At 40.4% G+C, this 24,204-nt stretch overlaps 2 protein-coding genes across 2 annotated transcripts in view; one reads left to right on the top strand and one right to left on the bottom strand.

The window, feature by feature from the left end:
* Window positions 1-1,291: 1,291 nt before the first annotated feature.
* PPP2R3C (protein phosphatase 2 regulatory subunit B''gamma) lies at window positions 1,292-16,475 on the bottom strand. Its single transcript, XM_059819860.1, has 13 exons — window positions 16,427-16,475; window positions 15,418-15,545; window positions 14,160-14,264; window positions 13,426-13,538; window positions 12,509-12,606; window positions 9,954-10,024; window positions 9,094-9,226; window positions 7,863-7,918; window positions 7,714-7,789; window positions 6,919-7,055; window positions 5,102-5,239; window positions 2,439-2,498; window positions 1,292-1,745 (listed from the first exon to the last, which is right to left on the bottom strand). Exons 1-13 carry the CDS (start codon window positions 16,473-16,475, stop codon window positions 1,557-1,559), a joined length of 1,353 nt encoding a protein of 450 aa, XP_059675843.1. The 3' UTR covers window positions 1,292-1,556.
* A 1,205-nt stretch (window positions 16,476-17,680) lies between these two features.
* PRORP (protein only RNase P catalytic subunit) overlaps window positions 17,681-24,204 on the top strand; it is a 51,600-nt gene continuing 45,076 nt past the window's right edge. The window contains exons 1-2 of the mRNA XM_009808616.2: window positions 17,681-19,092; window positions 21,424-21,471. Coding sequence (XP_009806918.2) covers window positions 18,092-19,092; window positions 21,424-21,471 — 1,049 coding nt within the window. The 5' untranslated portion in view covers window positions 17,681-18,091. The remainder of the gene's footprint in view (window positions 19,093-21,423; window positions 21,472-24,204) is intronic.

Raw genomic sequence — 24,204 nt, 5'->3', positions numbered from 1 at the left:
CCCTTAGCACTCCAGCATCTTCTGAGGAGGATTCAATCATCAGCTCTGTTCCATCTGTTCTGATGTTCTGTTCTTTGCCTCGTTTTGAATTGTACAACAGTGCTGACAGCTGTGTAAAATCATTCCTTATCCCTGAACACCTGCAAGGGGGAGCTTGGTTCAACACTTAGGGAATACACAGAAAAACAGCTTGTTGGGAGTTCTTATACTGTCAAAGATAGAAAGCCTCACATAGCTCAAGAGTAAAACCTTTACAGCTGATGGATGCTTTGCTTTTCTGCCAAGAAATTAATGTCAGTTGCGTTGGTTTTCTTCCCCCTCTCCCTACTATCTGTTGCATTGGAAATGCTCTCACTGCCTTGGGTTTAAACTTCTTTGTATAAAATACTGTATTACTCACTGTGCCTTAACTTAATCCTTCCTTCGTTTTTTTGCAAACTGTATGAAAGCGGTTACTTTCATAATGGTTTAATTTTTCTGTAAATGCATTAATTGGTTATTTTATATTTAATATAATTTTTGAACTGGAAGTTGGCTATAGCTTTTCCTTTAAAACTGTGTGGTCTTTAAAACTTTATGCCTACACCCAGGAGCATGTGCCTGTTCACTATTTTCAATATTTACTGAGTCACACATCCTGGTGGAATATTCAAGCACTGAAATTCAAAATACCATACTACCCCCACCCCTTCCTTACAATCTCATGTAGTACTTGTTAACATACTCAGTGTGTTAACACATAATGCAGGATTGCAACCACCTCTGGCCTGGAGCTATTGTAATTTTATCTCAAAGTTGAAACACTTCTACAGCTTTGTTCAAGAGAGTTTCACTGCTTTAACTACTGCTGCAGCTCAGCTGTGCAATTTAGTTAAACCACATAAAATACTAGCCCAGCAGGTTAAGCTGGTGAAAGCCTTTATACAGGTGTTTGGATTAGTTTTAACTAGACCTAAAGCCAGTGCAGTTTTACTTCTCTTAATGAACCTCTTCAGAATTAGGTAACTATTCGGTCAGTTCAGTAGTTACTTACTTACCCTTTCTGTTAGACAGTTGAAGCTGGACACATACATACAGAAGAAAAAGGCCTAAACTCTTACTGAAGATTTTTGCCTTTACAACAGAATGCTCAACAGTGCTATCATCAGAGGAAGCCATACAGAATGCAGTGGGAGGCTTGGGGTGGCTGTGTGGATACAGGCCAGTGCTGAAGATACCAAGAACCACATCCTTACTTTCAGGGTAAACTCACATTTAGAATAGGGTATTCAAATAAGAATAGGGCTTGGTACACAGGGAAAAGGTTCAAAAATATTTATTAAAAAAAGAGATAATTTTTACCTCTTAAACAACACTTGCTTTTTTGGTTTCAGAAATTAGTTCTGCGATTCCTTATGTACCACATTTTACATTGGGTGGCGGGGGGCAGGGGGGAAGGGGCGGGAAGTAAAATGGAAGAGGCATTGATTCAGATAATGAATGTCTCCAGCTTCCAACAGTTGGTGCATCAGATTGAGATGTATCTATCTATGGATACAGTCTGCTCCTGTTCAAAGTCATGTATCATCAACATCAGCAGTGTTGTCATTATCACTTGCCACAAGGACCTCTCTGTTCTCGTATGTCCAGAACCCATTCAGATCAATTAGAATGCTGGTAACAGTGTCTCCTTGACTGCTATTGATTAAGTCTTGAAGGGAGATTTTGTAAGGATCCTTAGGCTTCACCATATCAAAGATTTCATCCTATGAAAGAAAAGTTAAAATTGGGGAAAAACCACCCACACATTGAGTAGAATAACAGCTACTTTATACCATACACAGAATGATCTTTGGGTAACTAGTGCCACCCACACCGATTTACCAAAAAAAGCTATTAAGTCCCAAACCATTTAAGATACAAAGCACAATAACTGGCTACAGATAGGAGGAGTGTGCTCAGCTCCTGCATCTCAAATAAGAATTTACTTTTCTCGGGAGGCTTTGGCCTCGGAGTGGCAACATGAAACTCAGTTTGCTTGTATGAGCTAAGTTTTATAGAAGCTCTTGTACTTTAAGTACCAAAACTGCTAAATGTAAAGTAGGCAGTAATAAAGAGAGTTTTATAGACAGGTTTTTTTTTTTAGTCACCAGTCCGTCCCTGCCGAGGGATGATCCTGAACCATAAAACAGACATACCAACTACCTTCAAGTGTTAAGGCACAGCAACATGTATTTAACAGGTACTTTGTCAGGAAACTACTAGAACAGTTGCACACCAGATTTCTTACAGAGCAACTGCTGAATAGAAAGACATTTTCAAACCTATAAGTAGGACAAGTCAGATTATCTCTACTACTCTGCAAGTAAATATACAAGAACCTAGAAACTACGATACAAGTAAATTATGAAATGCTTATTGAAAATATTTCACGTAGTACTCTATTCAGTAAAACTAACCTTGACATCCTGAAAAGAAACTGGTTCTTGTCCATGGATTTTCATTTGTTCCTGAATAGCCTAGGAAAAAAAAGTTAGGAATAGGTAATGCAGTATTATACTGACGCTGTATGAAACTTTTTTAATGCTTCTGCATCTGAAGCTGCATTGCCCTGTAACAAAGCATTCATGGTACAGCTGGCAATCAATTCCCTTCCACAGATGAGGCAGGGGTGAGTTAAGGCATCATCAACGATATGCATCTCTAGGTTCACAGTTCTTAGTCAATACACCAAGAATCCAACTTTCATTATGACCAGTGTTTGAGCACCCTGCAAATGGGATATGCAGACACTTGAATATTACCACTCAACACTCAAAGCTTAAGACAGTAATACACTCAAAGCAGAAGGTTCAGTTTTCCGACAAAGTGTGAGATACAGACTAGGGAAAAAGAGAAGGGAAAAGACCAACCAGGAGACAGACAAAGCAGCGTGGCTACTCACACTTTGAATTACTTTGAAAATGGAACCTGTATTCTGGTTGATCAAATAATAACGTGAGGGAGATGATGTATTTGTCTATTTGAGCATTTGTCCATGCACAGAAAGTTCTCCTGGTTCATAATGTAAGTGAGCATTTCTCGTTTTGAGCAAAATTGTACTCCCTACCGTTAGTTCTTTTAATGTGGTATTATTTACAGCTCCATCACCAAACCTCTGCCTGCAAATAACAACTATGAACAAAACTGTTTGTTTCACTAGCACAAGCTGCATAGCCTTGTCAGCACAGCTTCTGTAGGTGCAGACCTACCCACACCCAGGCTAACAGAAAAGCAATTATTCACAGAGTCAAAACGAACTGTTCTGATTTCGAGGAAAACTTAGAACATTCAATTTCCAAAAGTTTAAAGGAGGGACACGTTTTGGAGTATGATCAAGTATCTGCTGTAGTCAAGGAATCTTTTCAATGACTAACCGATAAAGTAAGCATGTAACTGGAGATATGCACAAAAATAGCTGTGTCACAGTAGCTTATACAGAATTTCCTCGTTAAATTGCGTTCATATTAGAATCACTTATGTACTATGACAATGTGAAAATTCATGTTTTTGTAAAATGCAAAACTGTAAATTAACACCCTTTATTAAAATCAGAGTCAGAGACAATTGCTATGGCCCCTGGCTTCCCTGAATCCTACTGCCATGTGAACAGAAGTGGAGAAAGTGGTGGGAATGGTGAGCTGTAAAAGCAGGGAGAGAAGACAAGTAATTGCTTAATTTCTCTAGGATCCTTAGTATTGCCAAGTCCTGGCCCGACAGTTGCCCATCAAGCGTACAACACAGCTACGACTACTAAACAAAGTTCATGATGAAGTTCAAAAGGCACATGCAAAAATCCTGCGTGCACCTGCAGCAGAATAACCCCATGCAGCAGTATGCTCTAGGGGCCAGCTGGCTAGACACAGCTTGGCAGGAAAGGTGCTGGAGGTCTTGGCACACAAGAAGTTGAACAAGAATCTGCAGGGTGCCCTTGTAGTGATGAAGGCAGATAAATACCGGGCTGCATTAGTACAAGCACAGCTAGCAGGTTCAGGGAGGTGGTGATTCCTCCTGACTCAACATTTGGCCACAGTACTCCAGATGCAGCCTCACAGTTTGAGGCTCCCCTTTATGCGACATTGACAAACCAGCGGGAAGCCATTAGACAGCTATCAGGATGCTTGGGGGGCTAAAGCACAGCACAGCTGAGAGGAGAGGCTTGAGATGGGGATTAATTCACCTGGAGAACAGAAGGCTGAGGTGGTGGGGGAAATCTAATTACTATCTTCAACTACCTAGCAGGTGCTTAGAGACAACACACCCAGACTCTTCTTGGAGACACACAGCGAAAGGACAAGAGGCAGTGGACACCGACTGCAGCAAGAGGCATTCCAATTAGACAACGATGGGGGAAGGGGTGAGGGGAGAAGTGTTTTCTCAGTCACGATAGTCAGACACAGGAACACATTGCCCACATAGGCCATAGAGTCTCCCTCCCTCCCCACCCAAACCACCACAAGCCAGAAGAAAAACAAAAAAAACAATTCACACACAAACCATGATTTGGAGGAAGACTTTACAAGCCTTAGGTTAATTTTAACAGCAACTAAAAATATTTAAGCTTATTTTAAATCTATTCTGGGAGCTACAGATAAAAATACAGAATATGAAAAATGCAAGCAGTCTTTTGCAATCAATACACTTAATGAAAAAATCCCACAGATGTAGAGGCCCATCACTGCATTTCATTATTTTAATTCGTTCTATTGAATTTTAGGATTATAGTGGAAATTAAAAATGGTCAATAACCAGTTAGAACCATCACAAGAGATTTTAACAGGTAATCTTTAGGGAATTTTAGGACAGTTTCAATTTTTTTTTTAAAAATCAATAGAAAATATTTTTCCTAAACGAAACCAAAACAGTTAATTTCAACTGGAAATGAAATGTTGAAAATACCTTTTGAATTCTTTCCAAGTTTTGGATTTTTTTTTTTAATATTTTAAATCTTCTTAGAAGTAGTTACTAGCCTCCCAGTGGGTGTTGGTAATTTAAAGTGATTCCCTGCAGATCTGCATGCAGAAGCACACAGGCTATAAGACTATAAACACAGAAAATGGCCTACCTGTATAAAGAGACTTACCCTAAAGAAATAATTAAGGGAAAAGACATTCAGGTATCCTTTGTTCTCTATATCAAGCAGTTTGAAAATATATTGCAGAGCTGCAGGCTCCTTTCTGTTCTCTAATGCAAGCACAAAGTCCAGGTAGGTTTTATAGTCCTAAAGGTAGATACAATCATGTTTATTACAGTCTTCTTTCTAAATTGATTTTGCAAGCAGGAACTTTATAATTGGCAGCTATTTCATTGTAGGGGATCAGTCTATTTTCTGAAAAAGACAACATGAAACAGAAAATGGCTGCTACCACCAATGTGAACAGAAAAGTTAGTTTTTAATGACTGATGATGATAGGAAGTCCTGCCATTTTAGAGGTAAAATAGCATTCTAAGAATAAATCCGAATTAAACATACTATATAACCTTTTAAACAATGTTTAATACATATTTAGACTGCTGACATGCCCAAGTAGTGAAGAAAAGCCATATAAAAATTTTCAGTACCACAAATTAAATGTCCAGTGGCAGTAAGCCTACCGTTATCAAATGGTGAACTATATGGCCAATTAAAGTATATAATCCTTAGACCAGAGTAGGTAGTTTGGTAAATCATGTGGTAGAAGTATTAGTAGACATCACAAACATGCATCACACTTTTCTTTTTCACTAGTACTAATTCTTTGTTTCCCAATCAATACATAGTTGTGACAAGGACAGAAATCTTTCAGTCCTATGTACATAATAACCCTGTCTACCTTAAACACCAGAGAGTTGTGCTGCCATTCAGAGGGAGCTTGACAGGCTGGAAAAATGGGCTGTCAGAAGCCTCATCAAGCTCAACAGAGGGAATGCAAAATCTGCATCTGGGGAGGAATAATCCCATGCACCAACACATGCTAGGGGCTGACTAGTCAGAAAGCAGCTTTGCACAGATGGACCTGCGAGTCCTGACAGGCAACAAAGTTGAACGTGCGCCAGCAACGTGCCCTTGCAGCAAAGGCTGCTGACAACATCCTGAGCTGCATTAGGAAGAGCTTTGCTGGCATGTCGAGGAAGGTAATCCTTGCCCTCTGCTCAGCCCTAGTTAGAACCATCTGAGCGCTGGGTCCTGTTCTGGTCTCCCCTGTATGAGAGAGATATGGACATACTGTAGCAAGTCCAGCAAAGGGCAACTAACAGGATCCCTCCTGACCTCAATGATTCTGTGATTCTACAAAAAACTGCTAAGGCAGCAGCAGGACTCTATAGTGAATTTGTAATTTATCATTTTTAGAGTTGAGTCATCTGAATGCAGAGAACAAGCATAGCAATATGTTAAGTAAAGCTTTCATAATACAGATATAAATTTTGATTTTAACTCTAATTTAGTTAGACTTCCCATTTTTCACAGCTACGGAAAGCTTACAACAAAAAACACTGTTGTCTTCTTCATGAAGAAGTGGACAAGTTAGCTAACTTGCATTAGTCTCAAGTGTGCCACTTGTCTTTGTTTCTCTTTACAGAATTACACGTAACTAAAAAGCATTGCTACATCTATACATTTTTTCAACATGCACTTTACGTTATTGAATCTACAAGAAGCTTTATCCTAGGCTGTCTGGATTTTCTATCACCTCTGCTTTTCAGAACAAGCAACTTGTCTTTAAGCCACACTGCGATCACCTTGCTGTTAAGAAAATTAATTTTCTAATCTGCCGCACGGTCATTTGTGTGCATAATGATAACCAAAACTTACTTTACCTCAAGCTACTCTTTATTTTAAAGATACTAATTATGAGACATGTCCTGTATCAATAAGCCAAAAGTTTTTCTATTGTGAACAAAGTGAAAATATGTGATTACCATTTCACCATCATAAGTTAAGCATTCCTGAAAGACACGATCCAAAAATATGTTGGTCAGAGTCCCTGTTCCATACCGGGACAGTTCTTCTTTGCTAAGCATGCCATTGTGATCTTTATCAAGGTTTAAGTACTGGCCTAGGGAGGAGATATAAAGGGCAAAACATAATATAACTGTATCAGCGAAGAACTGTTTCAACAGAGAAAGAAAATTTAGCACTTTTTAAACATTTATTTAATTTTCATCATAAAGTTAATGCAGTTAAGTGGGAATATGCTAGATCCACAATAATATTCATAAAGCATCATAAATGAGAACAGAACATGAGAGGAGGGGAGGCGGGATTCCCATAACAAGGTGCTAAAAGTTCTACTCCAAGGTAATGGCTCAAAACTAAAGGCTGTGTATAAAGAGAAAGGAGCAGAAGGCTAAGAGCATGTTATTTTAAACAGATCTGCTGTAAGCATGAAAAAAAGAGCTAAAGGTGATGCAAAAGCACAAATAGAACAGTCAAAAAGAGAAGGTTACAGAGGAGTCTTGCACCTTGTGCAACAAGCACAAAATGACAGAGGAGAAAACCGTGGTAAGGAGCAACAGTAGAGAACTGAAACTGTAAAGAAAGTCAGGAAGATATACTGAAAGGATGGCTAAAGGATTTGAAAAGATAAGTTATCAGGAGGATTTAAAGATATAAAAACAGAGGAAAAGCAAGCTAAGAAGGTGACTAAGTCATAGAATAGAGGAGAGGGAAAAAAAAGGCAAAAAAAAAAAGCACTCACATATAAAGGAACCTACCATAAACTCTTAATGCAGAAGGAGCAGAAAACCAATTTGTTTCCTGACTTTCTTTAGAAAGTTCTTCATCCCTTAACTAAGTGAAACATAAAGTTAGAATTCAGAAAGAGTAAATTAAAATACAATACGATATGCTAAGAGATCTTTACCTCCAGTAAGTCATCCAGGAAGCTGCAAGCTAAAATATCCTGTATCTTTATCTTCCCTGCAGCAAGAAAAGGAAAACACATTTTAACAGTCCACCAGCCAACCTAGCCATTTGACTGTTCTCATTTAGGTGGTTCTACTTAAGAAAGAAGTATTCTGAGCAGAAAAAAAATGCCTTTTTTTAAAAAAAAAGAAAAACCAAAACCATCTTCTAATGTCAAAGATAAGGCTGTAATTTAAGAGATAAAATAAAGACAGCTTTTAAAACAACTGAACAAAACTAGCCCGATATTAGCAGAAGAGGAGTTATCCTGAAGCCTTAAATGCAGAAAACTAGATAAAAAAAAAGTGAGTGTTCAACATCAACTCAAAATGTAAAATAAAAAAATACAAAGGAAGCATGCTTAAAACATTTGTTGGAATAATAGTCTCTTAAGTGATGTGGTATTTTTACATCTTGAGAAAGTATAGATGTGACACAAAACTAAGGTGGCAGAATGTACTTTTGCTGGTGTAGCTTTGACTGGTGCACAGGCACTGCACAAACAGCTGTGCAAAATAATGGCATTATAACTTCACACACCCTCTCGCTACGTGTTTGTAATTACCTCTGCCACAGGCTACTGCCCACACAACTCTGACGTCTTCGAGTGGCACAGCTAGATCTTGAAAACACATGCAGTTTGTGACTTAAATCAAGGGCATAGGAAAAAGCAAACTGTTGTCCGAGGGAGCTACATCTGTAATAAGGATTAGCAGCCATAACTGCAAACCTTTTCTAATGAGTTTACATGGTTTTACAGGAGTTTACATGAATTTAATGACAGGAGAAGCACATCACAGAAAGCATTCTTGAGCATTTCCACAGCTCTGTGGATGTTCTGCCAAACAGTTCTGTTGTTAGTTGCTGTGTTTTCCATTCACCCTAAACACTTATAAAGTTAGCTACTGCTAATGATGCATTATGATGAAACAATATATTGATTGTCAGTTTCTATGAGATAACTCTATAGTACCACAACTGATGGGCAGCTCATTAAAATTAATTAGCTGTAGAAGTACATTAGACCCACAGAAAGACTCATGGTCTTCAGTGGAGATTAATCTTCAAACACAAGATTGCTGAATGAAAGACAACTGCGTATTATTTTGAAAACACAAGCAGCATCGGTGGAAACATTTTAAAAGTGAAAATACTCCCACATATTTAGAATTTTGAAAACATGGACCTACCTGTTCTGAGAGGATCCAGAAAAAAGAAGAACTTTCTAACTGCTGTGCAGACATAGAAGGAGTAAAAAGATTTTTCTAAACCATCCAGTTGTGGCAAAGTAGGGATAAGTTCCAAAATATAGTTTTCCAAATCCTGCAGAATTAAGAAAGAAAAGAATACAATCGTTGCATGTTTGCTATATTCCACCCTGGCTTTCAAGTTACTTTGTTAAAAATACAATCCTGCAACAATGCAGGAAAGAGCATAAAAGCAGGCAAAAAAGCTTCTGTCTCCATGCAAGAAATCCTAGGTCATTTACATGCACATGTGATGCCACGACTGAAACGGTCTACAAATAATGCAAAATGTTAACAAAGTAGATGATATTTACATGTAATTATAAATGTATTCAACTGTACCTTTTTCACATACCAATGCATAACTCCTAATTGGATTATCCTATTGCTGAATATTCTTTAATAGATCTTTTTAAGTAGAGTGGTAACTAGAACCTTTATTTGTTTTATAATATTAACTCCTGTTAGAACAGGAGAATAATTCATGGAGGCCCACTCTAACCATCCCTTTTTGTGATTTCTGCTATATCCTACTAAATCTAGTAAAGTGTTTATGACATGAAACCTTGATATCCACGATCTCTTTTTCAGAGAATTACCCATATGTTAAAAAGGCTAGCAGCACTCTCACCACCAAATCTCTAGAATATACAGACTGCTATTTATCCAAACAAAATTGCCCACCCCAAATCTAGATTATGATATAAGCTTTTATGATATAAGACTGGAATAAAATTGAAGCCTTTCTGATGCTCTGTTATTTGAGTAAAGACAGACATAAAGTTAATCAAGAATTTACTTACTGATTCTCTGAGGTAGCCCTGTCCTGCCACATCATATAAACTGAGACCTATTCTTGTCTGATGAAGCCATACTGTAAAACAGAAAACAGAATTACAGTGCAAGAAATCTGAAGTTATTCTGAAGGCCACAAGGCACTGTTGGATGTTAAGTGCATCTCTCTATTTCCCATTTTTCTGAGATTTAAGCAAAGCCATGATACACACCAGCCCTGCTCTGAAATGCCATTTCAGTCTCTAAGTTGGTAAAAGTCACTGGCAATATATGATATGCTGTGGCCAAGACGGCCTTATAGTAATTAGATGTGAGAGGTGGCTGAGCAGACACCACATTTTATCTCATACATGGAATCATATGGGTTTGTTCTCTTGCTGACCTAGAGATACATGTAGCAGCACATTTTCACTGGATTAAAAACAGCTGTACAATGTGGCATACAGATTGCTTGTCAGATTGCTACAGCCCCTCGTGCAGCACAAGACAATTGCAGCTACAGCCATGGGTCCTGACTGCACTTCTGAGTTACAACAGAAGAATTAGAATAGCACAAGCATCTATTTTTGCAATGAGAAGGCACATTAATCAGGCAACCTACAGGACAATGTGCATAAGACCACTGTTAAAACACAGTAACAGACATGGCGTACAGATTAGGCATAAGAACTATTATTCACAAACTCCATGTTAAATTTAACTTCCATTTCGTGAAGAAATGGTTTAAAAGTTCCTCTTATGAAATACGAGCTGTGCTTCATACCAACATTCAACTCTTTAAGCTAAGTGTTTGTCAAGATGGATTAAGTATCACTCAGAAATGACAGAGGTTGTACGGTGAGGCTGTTTCTTTGTTGGCTGAAGTTTACAGGTGCGCATCATACACCCTGAAGCAATTCAAACCACTTCTGTTAGGCTTGACTTGTTTGGACCACCTTTCCTCCTGAAGGGGGAGCATTACTGAAAGCAGAGGGTGCTTTGGGAAACGCTTCACCGCTATTCAGTTATTAACTTCACCACTCTCTCGGTCCCTCCGAAAAAGACTGTGTAGATCATTAAGAAAGAGGAAGAAAAGCTGTAACCCATGGACTCTGGGAAATCCTCCAGCTGGAGGCAGGAAGGAGAAAGACAGAATGCTACATGTTTGGCACAAGTATGTGAATACATGCAGCTATTCCTAAAACTTTATAGAAGAAAAACCCCAAAAGCTCATTAATGAATTCAGCTGGTTAGATAATACCATCACACACCCAAGGCACAGCAGTTTAAGATGTTTTAAGCTCAGGGTGATATTGCCTCTTCCCTGCTGCAGTACCACTCTGGAGGCTGACAGCTCCGCTGCATGAACCTCGCCAAAACAAGGTGAAATGTGGGACTGCACTGCCCCAGCTTGGACCAGCTCAAGCAGCTACAGAGTAACTCCCTTCATCATGTTACTTTTCCTCTCCTTTCAGTGCCACGCTGAAGGACATTTAGCAGTAAATACTGATGGAAATCACTAATTCCAATCTAAAGTATTAACTGAAAGTTCCTACAGGAATTTAAGTCTCTTCTTCCTTTAATACCTGGCCTGGTCTTTAGCCCTCATACAGGGCTTTCTTTCTTTTTTCTTTTTTTAGAAAAAAGGTTATCACCATAAATGCACAAGACTTAAAACTTCTGGGTAAAATGAAATAAAGAGCTCTGAAAAAATCTCTGTTGCATACATCTGGGTAGGCCTTTTTGAAATGCATACAATTTTCACAGACTTCTTCACAAGTCTCCTATCCTGAAGCTTTTAGGTTTGCTGTTTGTTGCAAATGGGCCTATTACTCCTTTCTTGCACACTCTGCACATCTACTCACCAGGTTTCCTGCTCAACACATCTCTCATCCCTTGCACCACAGATTTTAAGTTAAACAAGCTGAGCTGCTCTGGGGAAAGGTGCCATTCTCCCTTCCTGAAGGCTCTACCAGACCTAAGAACACAGTAGCCAGGGGACAAGGCAATGGGGCAACCTTCCTTTCTGCTAGCCAGCCTCATGTTTTTCAGTAAGATCTGATACAGATTTTATAAAAAATAAAATTGCATTTTTCAGCCCAAGTGGTTATTTATAATACAAAATAGCTGAAAATATGGTAAGGCTATAGTGACGAGCACAAGAACATACTGACATATTTGAAAAGCACAGTTAGAAAACATAGATAACACCACTCTGTAGAAGGAAAACCAGCAAACAAAGCTATCTGCTGGACAGTCTGATCACAGTGGTTAGGATCACACTCGCCACAACTTTACTGTTTTGCTCTTCACAGTACTGCTTGAATAAAGGAAATCAGAATGACTATATATAATAAACAGATCAAGGATATCTCTGGCTGAGAGGAGAGAGAGATTTCAGAGGCAGGGTGAACTCCCACTTCCTAGTAATCAGAAAAAAATCCCAAGCCTCCAGGAAAACAGCATTAGCAATCAAGGGCTAGATCTCACTGCTGTTGAAGAGAACAGCAAGTAATTAATAAAGCTTAAAATAGCCCTGAAAATAAAACAATTTCTCATTAACACAGAAGAAGCATCAACTAACCTTTTCGCATAACGTAATTGAAAAACTGCATGATAGATATCCTCCCATAAGGATCATTATGGAGTAATTTAGCAAAGATCTTAGCTGTGAAGAACTGCCTGTAAAAGAAAAACACAAAGCTACCTCTATGCATGTGATTACATTGCACTGATAGATCCAGTTACAGTATCCAAAACTTACAGACACTTTAAAATACTGTTTTAACAATATAGAATGTGTTCTGTGTATTCAAAGATGTTAATTTGCTACACTACACCCATCAAGTGGGATCCTACCAAGTATTAATGGTAAACTCAATAAAAAGCAGCTGCCTTTGCTGCTCATGAGACTCTTCAGTGATGTGGGAGTTTTGAGAGCTTTCATTAATTTATTTTCTCTTTAGTACAATATATTTGGTAGCTTCCAATTTTCTACAATGATATGCACATAAAAGGAACTGCCAATATTGACCACTAATCTGCTTCTGCCCAAACCTCAATCACAAAGCTATGTGCACAATAGCAGTCTCCAACAGGAGCATAAAGAAGGAATATTCATTGTATGCTGTACACAGAACATCTGGTAGGAAATTTTCCATCAGAAGATATTAGGGAAGGTTGAGGAGTATCTCTGGAGACATGATTTCCTCTTCAAACAGAAAATGTGCTGTTTACTGGCCACTAACATCATAAAAATGCTCACGCTGATGAGAATTTCTTCTTCAAAAGGATGCAGTACCCCTCTTGAAAACATTTCTATCAAAAGTTCCCTCAGAGATGTAGGGCAATGCACCTTTTGCAAGGATGCAAAGCAACTAGTTCATCTGTAACTACATGGACATCTCACCATTCAACTGTTTCCATCTGTTTTAGAACTGGAAGTTACAGCACTGCTTAGGTTTAACCAAAGTAAGCATAGACAAGAGAAGAATGCCTTACTTGCATTTAGGTCCAGCTTTTTCACCAACTTTCAGGAAGTTCTCATAGTTGATCATTGCTTCTTCCCCAATCATTGGTGATGTCTGATGTTTGTCCAGTAGAAACCATAGATTCTTAAAAGGCATTTGTATTTGGTTAAGAAGATTATCTCTCTAGAGATATCAATGTGCTTAAGACAGAGCATTTAAGAAATGCAGCAAAAATGTGGTTGTGCTGCAAGGTTATCTCAGTTAATCAGTACACATCATCGGTTCATTCAGAAAAGCAAGCAAGCAGTACTTCCACTGCTCTAAACTGGTGTTAAACACACACACACACACACACAAACACACACACACTCTCTCTCTCACTCACTAGGATTTCTGGGGTCACATCCCTTTTGTCTTTGCACTGCAGTAAACCCAACCATCTTTGGAGTGTGTCTCAGTGATATGTAAACAGAACCTATTTCTTCTTCCAGGCCCACTAGGCAAATTGTTGGAATGTGCTGGAAAACTAGAAGCCATTGATTTAGTCCTCATATACATCATAACGAGGAAGCTTTACACTAACATTATCAGCCCAAGACTACGCAGCACTTCAGCTTCAGCTAGTACCTCACAACCAGCCAACTTGCCCAAACACAAGGCACCTTACAACAAGGTTCTGAGAATAGACAGGAGACAATCAAACTCTGCAGGAAGAGGAAGTCTTGTCAGACACCATTACGAAACATACAGAAAATATTTTCTTACCTGCAGCTCTTCATTATCCAACAGCTCTCTACTTTTTCTTTGCAGAAAGACTGCTCTAGATTCTTCTCTTAATTTCTGAAGCAAGACTTCATCTTCAGCTGGCAGCTAGAAACATTGTGGCACTTTAATTTTCTGTACAGTGGTACCATTCAAAAACTACACATCTAGCAAGTACTCTTAGGTAGTCCTGACTCACATACTCTGATGAAGCTGTTTACCTGACAGAAAATAACAAACTACCAGAATGCTGTATGGTACCTGCTTCTTTTACAGGGATATCACTTGCATACTGTCCCAAACTATTTCAATATTGAACTAGTTATTTAAAGCAAGACATCTTTAACATGAGAGACAGAGACATATCTCATACCTGATAGCTGATCCAGTAAGCACTTTCCCACAGTTGCAAGATAGGAGGGCTTACACATAAAAGACATTTAATACTGTGTTTTAGTCAGGAGACAGCAGCGCCTTCTGCTTTGTGGTAGACCTGACTCTCAGAAGTGTGAATGTCTACTAGACTTGTTTTGGCCAACAAAACAGATGGAAGAACACTTAGTATGAAAGTTCTGCTGATGTTTACATGCAAAACTGTACAGCACTACGAGAACTTGGATGGTTGCATATGTATTCATCAACTGAAACATAGATACTTGAGAACTTAATTGGCAGAAACTCATGATCCTAAGGAATACAGGACCACGTGAGGTTAGACAGCAGCTGAGCAGTCAAGTTGACAAGTGCCAGCAATACCAAGATTTCGAATTTTTGCTTCCATATTCCCCCATCCCAATCTGATTCGTCTCACACATAAGTTGCCAGACCAAGCATTTCTGCTGGATGATGCAAGCAACAGACCTATCTTTAGTCTGCAAAACCAATGACCCACCATTTTCATGAAGCAGCATCCCATTGTGTCTAAACAGGAAGATACATATTTGTAACACTGGTATCTCAAAATCTAGTTAAAACAGAAAGTTTCTCTAAAAGAGAAAGAGGACTTCCTATCTTTAGCAAACAGCCAAGCCTACTGCCTGATTAGCAAACTATTTCATGGCCTTTGATGAGATGCTTAGTAATTATTTGAAACTGCTGAAATCCACAATTGTACAAAACAAAAAAATTATGCTTAGCAATCCATACCATTCAGGTTTCAATCTACTTAAGCCTCTAAAGCTGAAATATCCCTTTGAATAAGCACAACTTTCTTTTATAACACAGATAAACTTGTTGAATTTTATCTGGATACCTCACTTACCCTGTAGTAAAATCGTGGTATGTTCGTATATGACGTATTGCCACTTTTTCTTCCTCCTTTCCATTCCATGTAGTATTTTGTGAACAATTCCATTTCTTCATCTTTTAGCTCTTGTTCGCTCTTTTTGGCTGATTAAAACAGAAAAGAATTTTTGTGTTGTATCCAAATAGAGTTTTAATGTAACAAGGAGCTTGAAAAAAAGGAGTTAATGCTGAGGCTTATACAGTTATGCTGTTTAGTAACACAGTATTAGGTAGAAATTAACGGAGCACAGGCCTACTACTTATATTATATAACAGATATATCAAATATGTCATATGTATATTCGAGTATCTACAAAGCACTTCTTCCAGTAACTGCACACACCTGCATAACACCTAGGTTATGTGATTGTAACAGATACATAATTATGACTGACAAAGCAGTAGCAATCTTGTTTTACAGTGGTAGCATTGTTTAAGACACCGCTTACTGCAAGCAGCAGCATAAAATCACCTTTCACTCTGTAACACAGGGATACGATTATACACCTGCATGAGCTCTCTGCTGGTTCGCTTACTAATAGAGTTACCAGCCAAAGCTGTCAGAGGGGTGTGTACCACAGGCAAACCAGCCTTTCCAGCACCAGCGTCCACTCGGCTCCCCAGTGGTCCTCAGCCTCGCCCCTGCTGTCGCTACCTCCTAAAGTAAGGAAGGGTGCTTGTTTCTCCGCAGAACGAGTCGGAGACCTGTCTGGCCCCCACGGCAGCCTGCACACGGGGAACTCAAACAACACCGGACACGCCGCCGCTCGCCCCACCACCCCGCCAGGCCTGACCCCGCTCCCCCTCGTCACTGCGGGCACCGGCGGCCACTCTCACCCACGGGGACACCTTCCCTTCCCTTCCCTTCCCTTCCCTTCCCTGCCCACCCCCCCGCCAGGCCCGCCCCACCTGAGGCGGCCCCGGCGCTCCGTCACCCCCCGGCGAGGACTGCCGCCGCCGCCCGCTCGCGGCCCCGGGGCACTCACGGGCACGGCGGGCGGCCAAGCGGCCCCGCAGGCTCCGCTTCCAGTCCATGTCCCGCTCCGCGCCCCCGGCGGCACGTGACCGCCGCAGCCGCCGCGCCCCGGCCGGCCGGCCCTGCGCGCATGCGCGATGCCCTGCCCGGCGCGCCTGACCCTCGGAGCACGGTGCCCGCAACTGACATGGCGAAGCCACCCCATCCGCCCTGACAGGGCGCACGGGATCTCGTGCCGACCAGCCCAGTGAGACCGATTTACTCCAAGCTCAGGCGCGGGCCCGGCAGCGCTTCCGGGCTAGCGGGAGGCGCGCGCCCCGGCCGCCGTGTGGCAGCCCCTGCTGTAAGCGCCTCTCTGCCGGCGCCTCACAGCGCCGAGGTGCCCATGGTCGCTGCGCACCGACCGAGGGAGGCCCATCCGGGAGGGGCAAGGACGCAGCGCGGGGGGTAAGGGGGGGGGGGAGAGAGAGGGAAGGGGAGGGGGAGAGAGGGGGGGGGGAAGAGAGAGGGGAGGGGGGGGAGAGAGGGAGGGGAGGGAGGGAGAGAGAGGGGAGGGGGGGAGGGGGGGGAAGAGAGAGGGGAGGGGGGGAGAGAGGGAGGGGAGGGGGGGAGAGAGGGAGGGGAGGGGGGGAGAGAGGGAGGGGAGGGGGGGAGAGAGGGAGGGGAGGGAGGGAGGGGGAGAGAGGGGAGGGAGGGAGAGAGAGGGGAGGGAGGGAGAGAGAGGGGAGGGAAGGGGGGGAGGGAGGGAGAGAGAGGGGAGGGAAGGGAGAGAGAGGAGGGGAGAGAGACAGGGGGGAGAGAGACAGGAGAGAGGGGAGAGGGAGAGGAAGGGTGGAGAGAGAGACTTTCCCAGCAGGCATTGCGCTGCTGAGGGCGGGGCCGGGCCGCTCTGCACGCCGGGAGCTGTAGTGTACGGGGCGCGGCCGGGCCGGGCCCGCAGGGCAGGGCACCGCGTGAGGCCCTGCGGGTCCTCCTCGAGCCTCCCGTGAGCCGTGCCTGCTGCCTTTCCCTTCGCCGGTGATCCTCCCGATATTTACCTCTATACCCTACCGTTTACGTGGGGTTTCACTGTAATTACCGCCAAAATTCCAACGTAGGAATCCCGTGCTGGGACTGCCTGAGGGATCAGGATTGGGATTCCTGACCTGGAATTGTCACGGTACCTTGAACTTTGTGTTTGCTAGCGTGCAAATGTAAATATGACAGGAAAGCATGGAGCAGGTCATGATGTTGTGGTGTTATTTTTATTTTATTTTTAGGAAACCTTCTGACTTGACTCGGATGAAGGCAGGAAGGAAAAAACCCATGCTTTTTGCCTAGCTGCTTCAGAGTTGCCTGTCTGCGTACAGCATACTCAGTACTCATCTTTACAGTAACCAACAAACAAATTATAAGCTGCAAACCTGCAAAGCATCTTGTCTAGAGAGAAAGATACCCTCATTTTGGATGAATGTTCCCACAGTCTGAGAGATTGATATTTGTGAAAAAAGATTTTACCATTTTTTGTTTTCATAAGAAGCAGAAAGGACTCATAGAACAAACATTTTGAAACTGAAGCTTACACAGCTTGACAGCCGTTGGGCTTTTTTAATAAACGTCCTCATGCAAACTGCATTTTCCATTTTATAACTTTGTTAGATACAGTGAGCTAATAGTGAGATAATTTCTTCTTGTGATGGCACTCTTGTCTCAAACTAGTCAACAGGGTTTTCAGGCTTTGCTATGGAAATGTCGTATGTTCTGGCCCGTTTCAAGATGCCAACAACTGTTTGCTGTCTCTTTCAGCATCCCCAGCAGGGAAAAGGTTAGCTTTTTCAGTTTTATGACGTCTTCCAGCACTGCGTTACCAGTGGATCCCAAAGGTACTGACATCTTTCCTACCAAGAAAAGGTCTGAAATTGATTATGAAGAAGAAAAAGGATGGGATGAGGAGACTAAAGAAATATCTGAAGGAGAACTCCACTTTTCTTCTTCTGTTGGAGCTCCAAAGAAACGGTTAATGAGTCAAGTTCTGTCAAGGCATAAGTTTACCAAAGTACAGCCTCCAGAAAAACCTTTGCAGGCTGAGGAATGGAACAGGCTGAGGGAAAGCTTTCGATCACCTGAAAAATTTGAAGAAGTGATGTTTAACAGTATGGTTAGGTGCAACAGCTCCATTGATGTGGCTAAGTCCTTGCTGACCCATGTGGCAAAGAGTAACGGTGACATTGCATATAATTTGTTGGTCAAATATCTGGCATTGTGCGTCCAGCAGGGGCAGACTTCAGAAATTCGTGATGTGTATGATATAATGAAAATCAGATTTAGGGTTTTAGAAAGCGGGGCTTACAACCTTCTTATCAGGGGGCTGAGTAATTCAGATCAATGGAGAATGGCCTTGACTCTTTTGGAAGAAGTAAAAAAGATTATGATTCCCTCACGGACAAACTATGAATCCTGTATCAAAGCAGCCAGCCGTCACCAAGAAATGAACCTTGCATTTGAACTTTACCATGATATGTTGGCTAAGGATTTGGTCCCAACTTTGGATGTCCTGCAGGCCTTTTTTGACTTCAGCAGGGGTATGAAAGGTGCTGAGTTACAAAAAGAGCTGTTTGGTATACTCTTATATTTGAGAGAGAACCAAATATATCCTCACAAAACATTTATGCGGAGTATAAAGCTATGGTTCGAAAGGTAAATAATGTTTCAATAGCAAGCTCCAGTTCATGAGGATGGGATTCACATTATTGGACAGATCAAGTCTAATAAGATCCCTCAACATCTCATTTTGGTTGTTGCTTCTCTATGAAGAGACACATAGTCATGAAAAGATACCTTTTATTTTTGCTCCAAAATTACTGTAAAAGTGTAAAATTCTTGCTGATTTGACCCTTTCTTGAAAGATTTTACCTGTTAAATATTATTCCTTGGTACAGAAAGTAGGAAATTGTGATGGGTCATGGCTGTCCAAAATATCCCACTTCATCTCTTTCTGGGGTTGGTACATAAGGAATATTGACAGGTATGAGAGTTTTTCCTATAATCTATTGGAGTGTAGAAATAGTAAATTATTTGAAAATTAGATAGTTTCTCTCTTTAAAGGAAAGAGGCAGCAATTTTAGCACAGGTGAAGTGAAGATTAAGTGTTGACTTTGTATAGAATAATAGGAGAGGAATAATCTTAATAGGAGGCTCTTTGTTTTAGCACAGCATTTAGCAGGCCACAGTTTGTTTTCATGAGTCGTGATGGTCAGACTGCAAATTGCAACTAGTTAAGCTGCGTGTGCAGAGTGTAGTTCACCTGAGCCCACTGCATGTTTGTCGTGCTGTTGTATATGAGCCCATCTATGACTTTTTTTTTTTAATTACTGGTTTTGTTTTATGTGAGTTACACAGCCATTTGACAACTTAGTCTTCCTGGATGGAAAATACGGCTGTGGGAATGCACTACCATTATTAGAACAGTTTATACTGCTGTCCCCTAGCTGTTTTCTTTCCTGAGAACAGCTAGGGAGCAGACAGCGTAGGCTTCAGTCGAGACGAACTGGTTTAGTGGGTGAAAATCTGTTGTGGCGTGCTATTTCCCAGTGAGTAGAGAAGGACTTACCTTTAGGTGTGTGCTGCATGCACAGGAAACTCAAGGTAGTAAAAAGTCCTTGGCAAGGAGACTGCAGAGGCAGTCAGTATGTTGAAGAGCTATATATTGCCTGTATATAGTGGCAAACGAGTGCTGCAAGCTGAAGCTAGACAAGCTCCTGTTTGTATCTTTAATACTGTATTTAACTGTTAGAACAATTCATGAAAGTTTGTGGTAGACTCATGTCTTAAGACCAACGTTTGGTGTTTCCCTAAAGGAAATAGTGTTTCAAATGTGAAGAAGAAACAAAGCCCATAATAGAGGGACGAAACTGGGTGATCAGTTACCCCACCTGGCTTTTTATCTGTGAACCTGTACAAAATGCTCAGTTTTACCTGTCTGTTCTAATTGCTAGTGCTGAACTTGTATATGTTGGTGGTTGAAAATAAGTAAGCAGTTTACGTGGAGTTCCCAAAATTAAATAGAATCTGGTAACTTCTAGCACTGTTAGTCTTGCAAAAATGATGCAGATTGGGAGGTAACTTTTGCTGACAAAGGAAACCCATCATAAGCACAGAAGTGAGCTCGGTGAGTGTAACTGAATAGATGTTAGTTTTACAAAATGCTGGTCTGCTCTTCAGAAAAATCTCTGACTTCTAGTAGCGAGTAAACCCAGATCCAATACAGAGATCTGAGTGTGCAACAAAGAATCACAGTATTTTCTGTTGCCTGTTGTCTTCTTTGTAAGAAAACAAAGAACCTCTGTGTATCAGCATGAGAAATGGGGAAGGAGGGCAGAAGCAGGACGGTTATTCCACAGCCCACGGCATGTGTAATTGTGCAGCCTATGATAATAAACACAGTGACAAAGGGAGAGTTGTCTGCAGTTGCATGTTGTCATGGGTATTCCCATTCTGTAACCTATTCTGTTTTGGATCTTGTGGGCAAAAAGGAATATTTACACCAGCATGATGGCAGCTGTGGTAGTGGTGGTAATGATGATAATGGTGTGGAGTCAAAAAGTCTCAGTGCAACTTTTTGGTATGAGCGTATCTTAATTTCTCAGGATGACATCTGCATAGAAATCTTGATTCCTGCTTTCCCATCTGGTTTCTGAGGTGCTTTATGAATGTCTAGGGCAGCAACTTAAAAATAGTCAGTGCAGCCTGGTTATTTCTATGGTTCTTAATATTTGGGAACAACATAAACTGGGGAGGTTGATGGTGTTAGTTCTCTGAATGTTGTTAAATGCTCGTTCTTTCTTATAATACTTTCAGACATTGCTAAATTATGTATGAATCTTTGTATGATTTCTTTGCAGGGTAAATGATTGATTGGTCTTTTATTTCTAAATGTTGACCAAAATAGAATGATTCTTTATCTGTAATTCAAATATTGTTAAATAAGACTCTAATGTTTTTATTTATTTTTCCCTGTGTACATATTAGTATACCAGGAGCAAACTGGACAGGACACCTGACCAAAATTAAAGACAGGTAAATACAACATTTTATTTAAAAGTGTGGTGTTGTCTTCAGTTATTCTGTCTTGAACTCTTCTTTCATAAATATAAAAAATTGCTTTCCTTATATAAGAAAATATTTTAATCCTTGAGAATATGAACCTTTGTTGTGTACATGTGATTTCCCAAACTCCATTTTCCAACTCATTCTTGTGCATTAAACAAGACCCAACACGCACAGTTGGAAAGGAGTTACACTAAGCAGAGCCAAGACAGAAAAAAGCAGAGAATAAGAGCTGCCATTTTACTGGGTGGCTTATTTGTTTACTGTTTAGGAATGAAAGACTTTTTTGGTTGGCTTTATAATACCATTGTTTAAGAGGATATTTAACAGAGCAGCTTTGGTTTGTAAATGGATGTCATCTTGGAAACTGATAATATTCACATGCTGCAGTTAATTTATATAGATGGAAGGCTTCTCCCTTCCCACCTGATTTTCAGTGAGGACAAAATGATTCTTATGTTAGGTTTTCACAGGGATAATTTGGATACATATTTCTATTACAGCATAGTTTTCTTAATGCCTGTAAATTCCTATTTAAATGTTACTTTATTTGAAAGCTAGTTCTGTGTTTTTGTAGCAATTTGGCATTTATAAATGTATTAATTATAATCTGTTGGAGACGTTCTTATGGGGGTTTTGGTGATTTATAAAAATACACTGTTGCATACTCTGAAGTAAAAGCATGTGTAGAGTCTGCTGCTTTTGAAGCTCATGAAAGAACAGCATAACTCATTGTCCTAAGAGTAGGGTTTGTTCACTGTAAGATGGATTATTATTATTATTATGTATGAGTGTGTGTGTGTGTTACTATCCTGTATTATGGTAATTCACCAAATTCTAGACAACCTTTCTCAGCCTTTAAAGTTTTAAAATTCTGAAGTTGATTGTCTTGGTTAAGAGGTAGCTTGTTATCTTACTGTCTGTGAACTCTGTTACAGACTTTGAGAGCTAAACTAACTTAGATCACCTCACATTTTATCATGGATTAAGAATCTGTGAACAAAGTGGTGACAAGGTCCTATATTGTAGTTCTTTTGTGATAACTGTATGAACACTTTTTATTTCTAAATAAACAAGTTTGAGGTAGCCTGCTTGGATGAGTATTTGAATAAAATTAAAATGGTTTCAAGAAAAGAAAAAGAATATATGAGTTTTGTTTTTAAATTAAATGGCTGCTGACAGAAAAGATCCGTAGGATTTAAGAAAGAAAAAAAAAAATTTTGTGGGGTTTTTTGTGGACTTTTTTTTTGGTCCTAATCATAAAGGATAAAACCTTAAGGTATCTCTGAAACTCATGTGATTTTTACTAGACTCATCTCTGCAGTCAGCATAGCTGTAACTGATTTCTTAAAACATGAGTCTTGAGTTAAAAAATCCAGAAGAACTATTTTTTCCTAAACTGAGTTTGACAATTTAATAGGTTTATTCATAGGTTATTCTGATTTTGTATAAATACTGGCAGTTATGTCTATGATGCTCATATCCAGGATATTTTCTTCTTCCTCTAGCACTGAGCTCCTTGTTTCTTTGAACTGTGATAGTCAGAAGCTTGAACCCCCTGCAAACAAACCTTGAAGTTTGCTGACTGTTTTTCTTTGAGAGTTACAAAAGCTTTGGATTTCCAGTGTCAGCTGTAGAAAGCTGCAGCTCAATTTCTTTGAGCCTGCGTTCAATTTACTGTAGCTTGTCTGACTTCATGCTTGATATGTAGATGCCATGATATTCCAAATCGATCTCAATAAAGTAGTCCCTCAAAAAAATAGTTAAATGGTCAATTAGCTGTAAGGACAGTCATACATCCTACTGAGGTGAAAACCTCCTGTGTGGGAATTTCTTGGCATGAAATCCCAAAATGATCAATGAGAAGTTACAAAAATTGCGAGGTGATTTTAAACATATGATTGCGAAAAAGCAGCAGTTAGACTAAGGGTCCACTCTTGCAAGATGCTGAGTGTTTCTTGTGCCAGTTTTGCTTCTGCTCCGTTTGGGAATCCACATTGGGAATTCACAAGAAGAAACTGGCTTCAGGAGCTTTGGTTGTTGATAGGTGATCGTGCTGGGTTCATTTGTTGGGGTATGGGGTGCTGTTTTTTCCAAGTAATCTGAAAGTGGTAGTTGCAGAAGGATCCAAGTTAAGTATGGGACAGGTCCTTAAACTTTAGGCTTAATGGTTTTGAAATAGTCTTATAACAGTTCATTAGGCCTTTGTTCTCTGTTGCCAAACTGTCAAGTTCCTTAGTGCAATTAGATGTATTTAATGATAACTTTACAGCTATATGAGCAGTCAGTCTCAGTGCTTATATGGAGGCTAAGCCTGCAGCGGCTACAGTGGGTCGAGCAACTGGAGTGTATTGTTTGCATGCATCAGCGAATGTCCATTGTTGGGATTCCATGTGTAACTTTTTTTGATTCAGTAAATGTACTGTCAGCATTGCAATTAATGCAGTCTTGGCTTATGGTATGTGCATTAATGTCTACCAACAATTGATCTCTAAGAGAATTTAACATTTCTGATTGCCATGGTTTTAGAAAATTACAGTGACTTAGCTTTGGCATCTCTAGGATATCTCTCCAGAGACAGCCAGGGGAGAATAACTCATTCCATTTTAATACTTAAAGCTGAAATCCTACAATTCAGTTCTGAGATTGTGCTTGTGAAAATAAGATATTTGGATGGATTTAGAGAAGAATTGTTACTCCTTC

Source organism: Gavia stellata, chromosome 7 (assembly GCF_030936135.1).
Source record: "Gavia stellata isolate bGavSte3 chromosome 7, bGavSte3.hap2, whole genome shotgun sequence".
Lineage (NCBI taxonomy): Eukaryota > Metazoa > Chordata > Aves > Gaviiformes > Gaviidae > Gavia > Gavia stellata.
This window is presented reverse-complemented; position numbering and strand designations above follow the sequence as displayed.

Coding starts and splice junctions, on each gene's coding strand:
- PPP2R3C (XM_059819860.1), bottom strand. CDS start 16,475: ATGGACTGGAAGCGGAGCCTGCGGGGCCGCTTGGCCGCCCGCCGTGCC. Junction 9,227..9,953: donor AGGGCTACCTCAGAGAATCA/GTAAGTAAATTC, acceptor TTAATTCTGCAG/GATTTGGAAAACTATATTTT. Junction 7,919..9,093: donor TCTGGATCCTCTCAGAACAG/GTAGGTCCATGT, acceptor TTCTTGCTGCAG/GGAAGATAAAGATACAGGAT.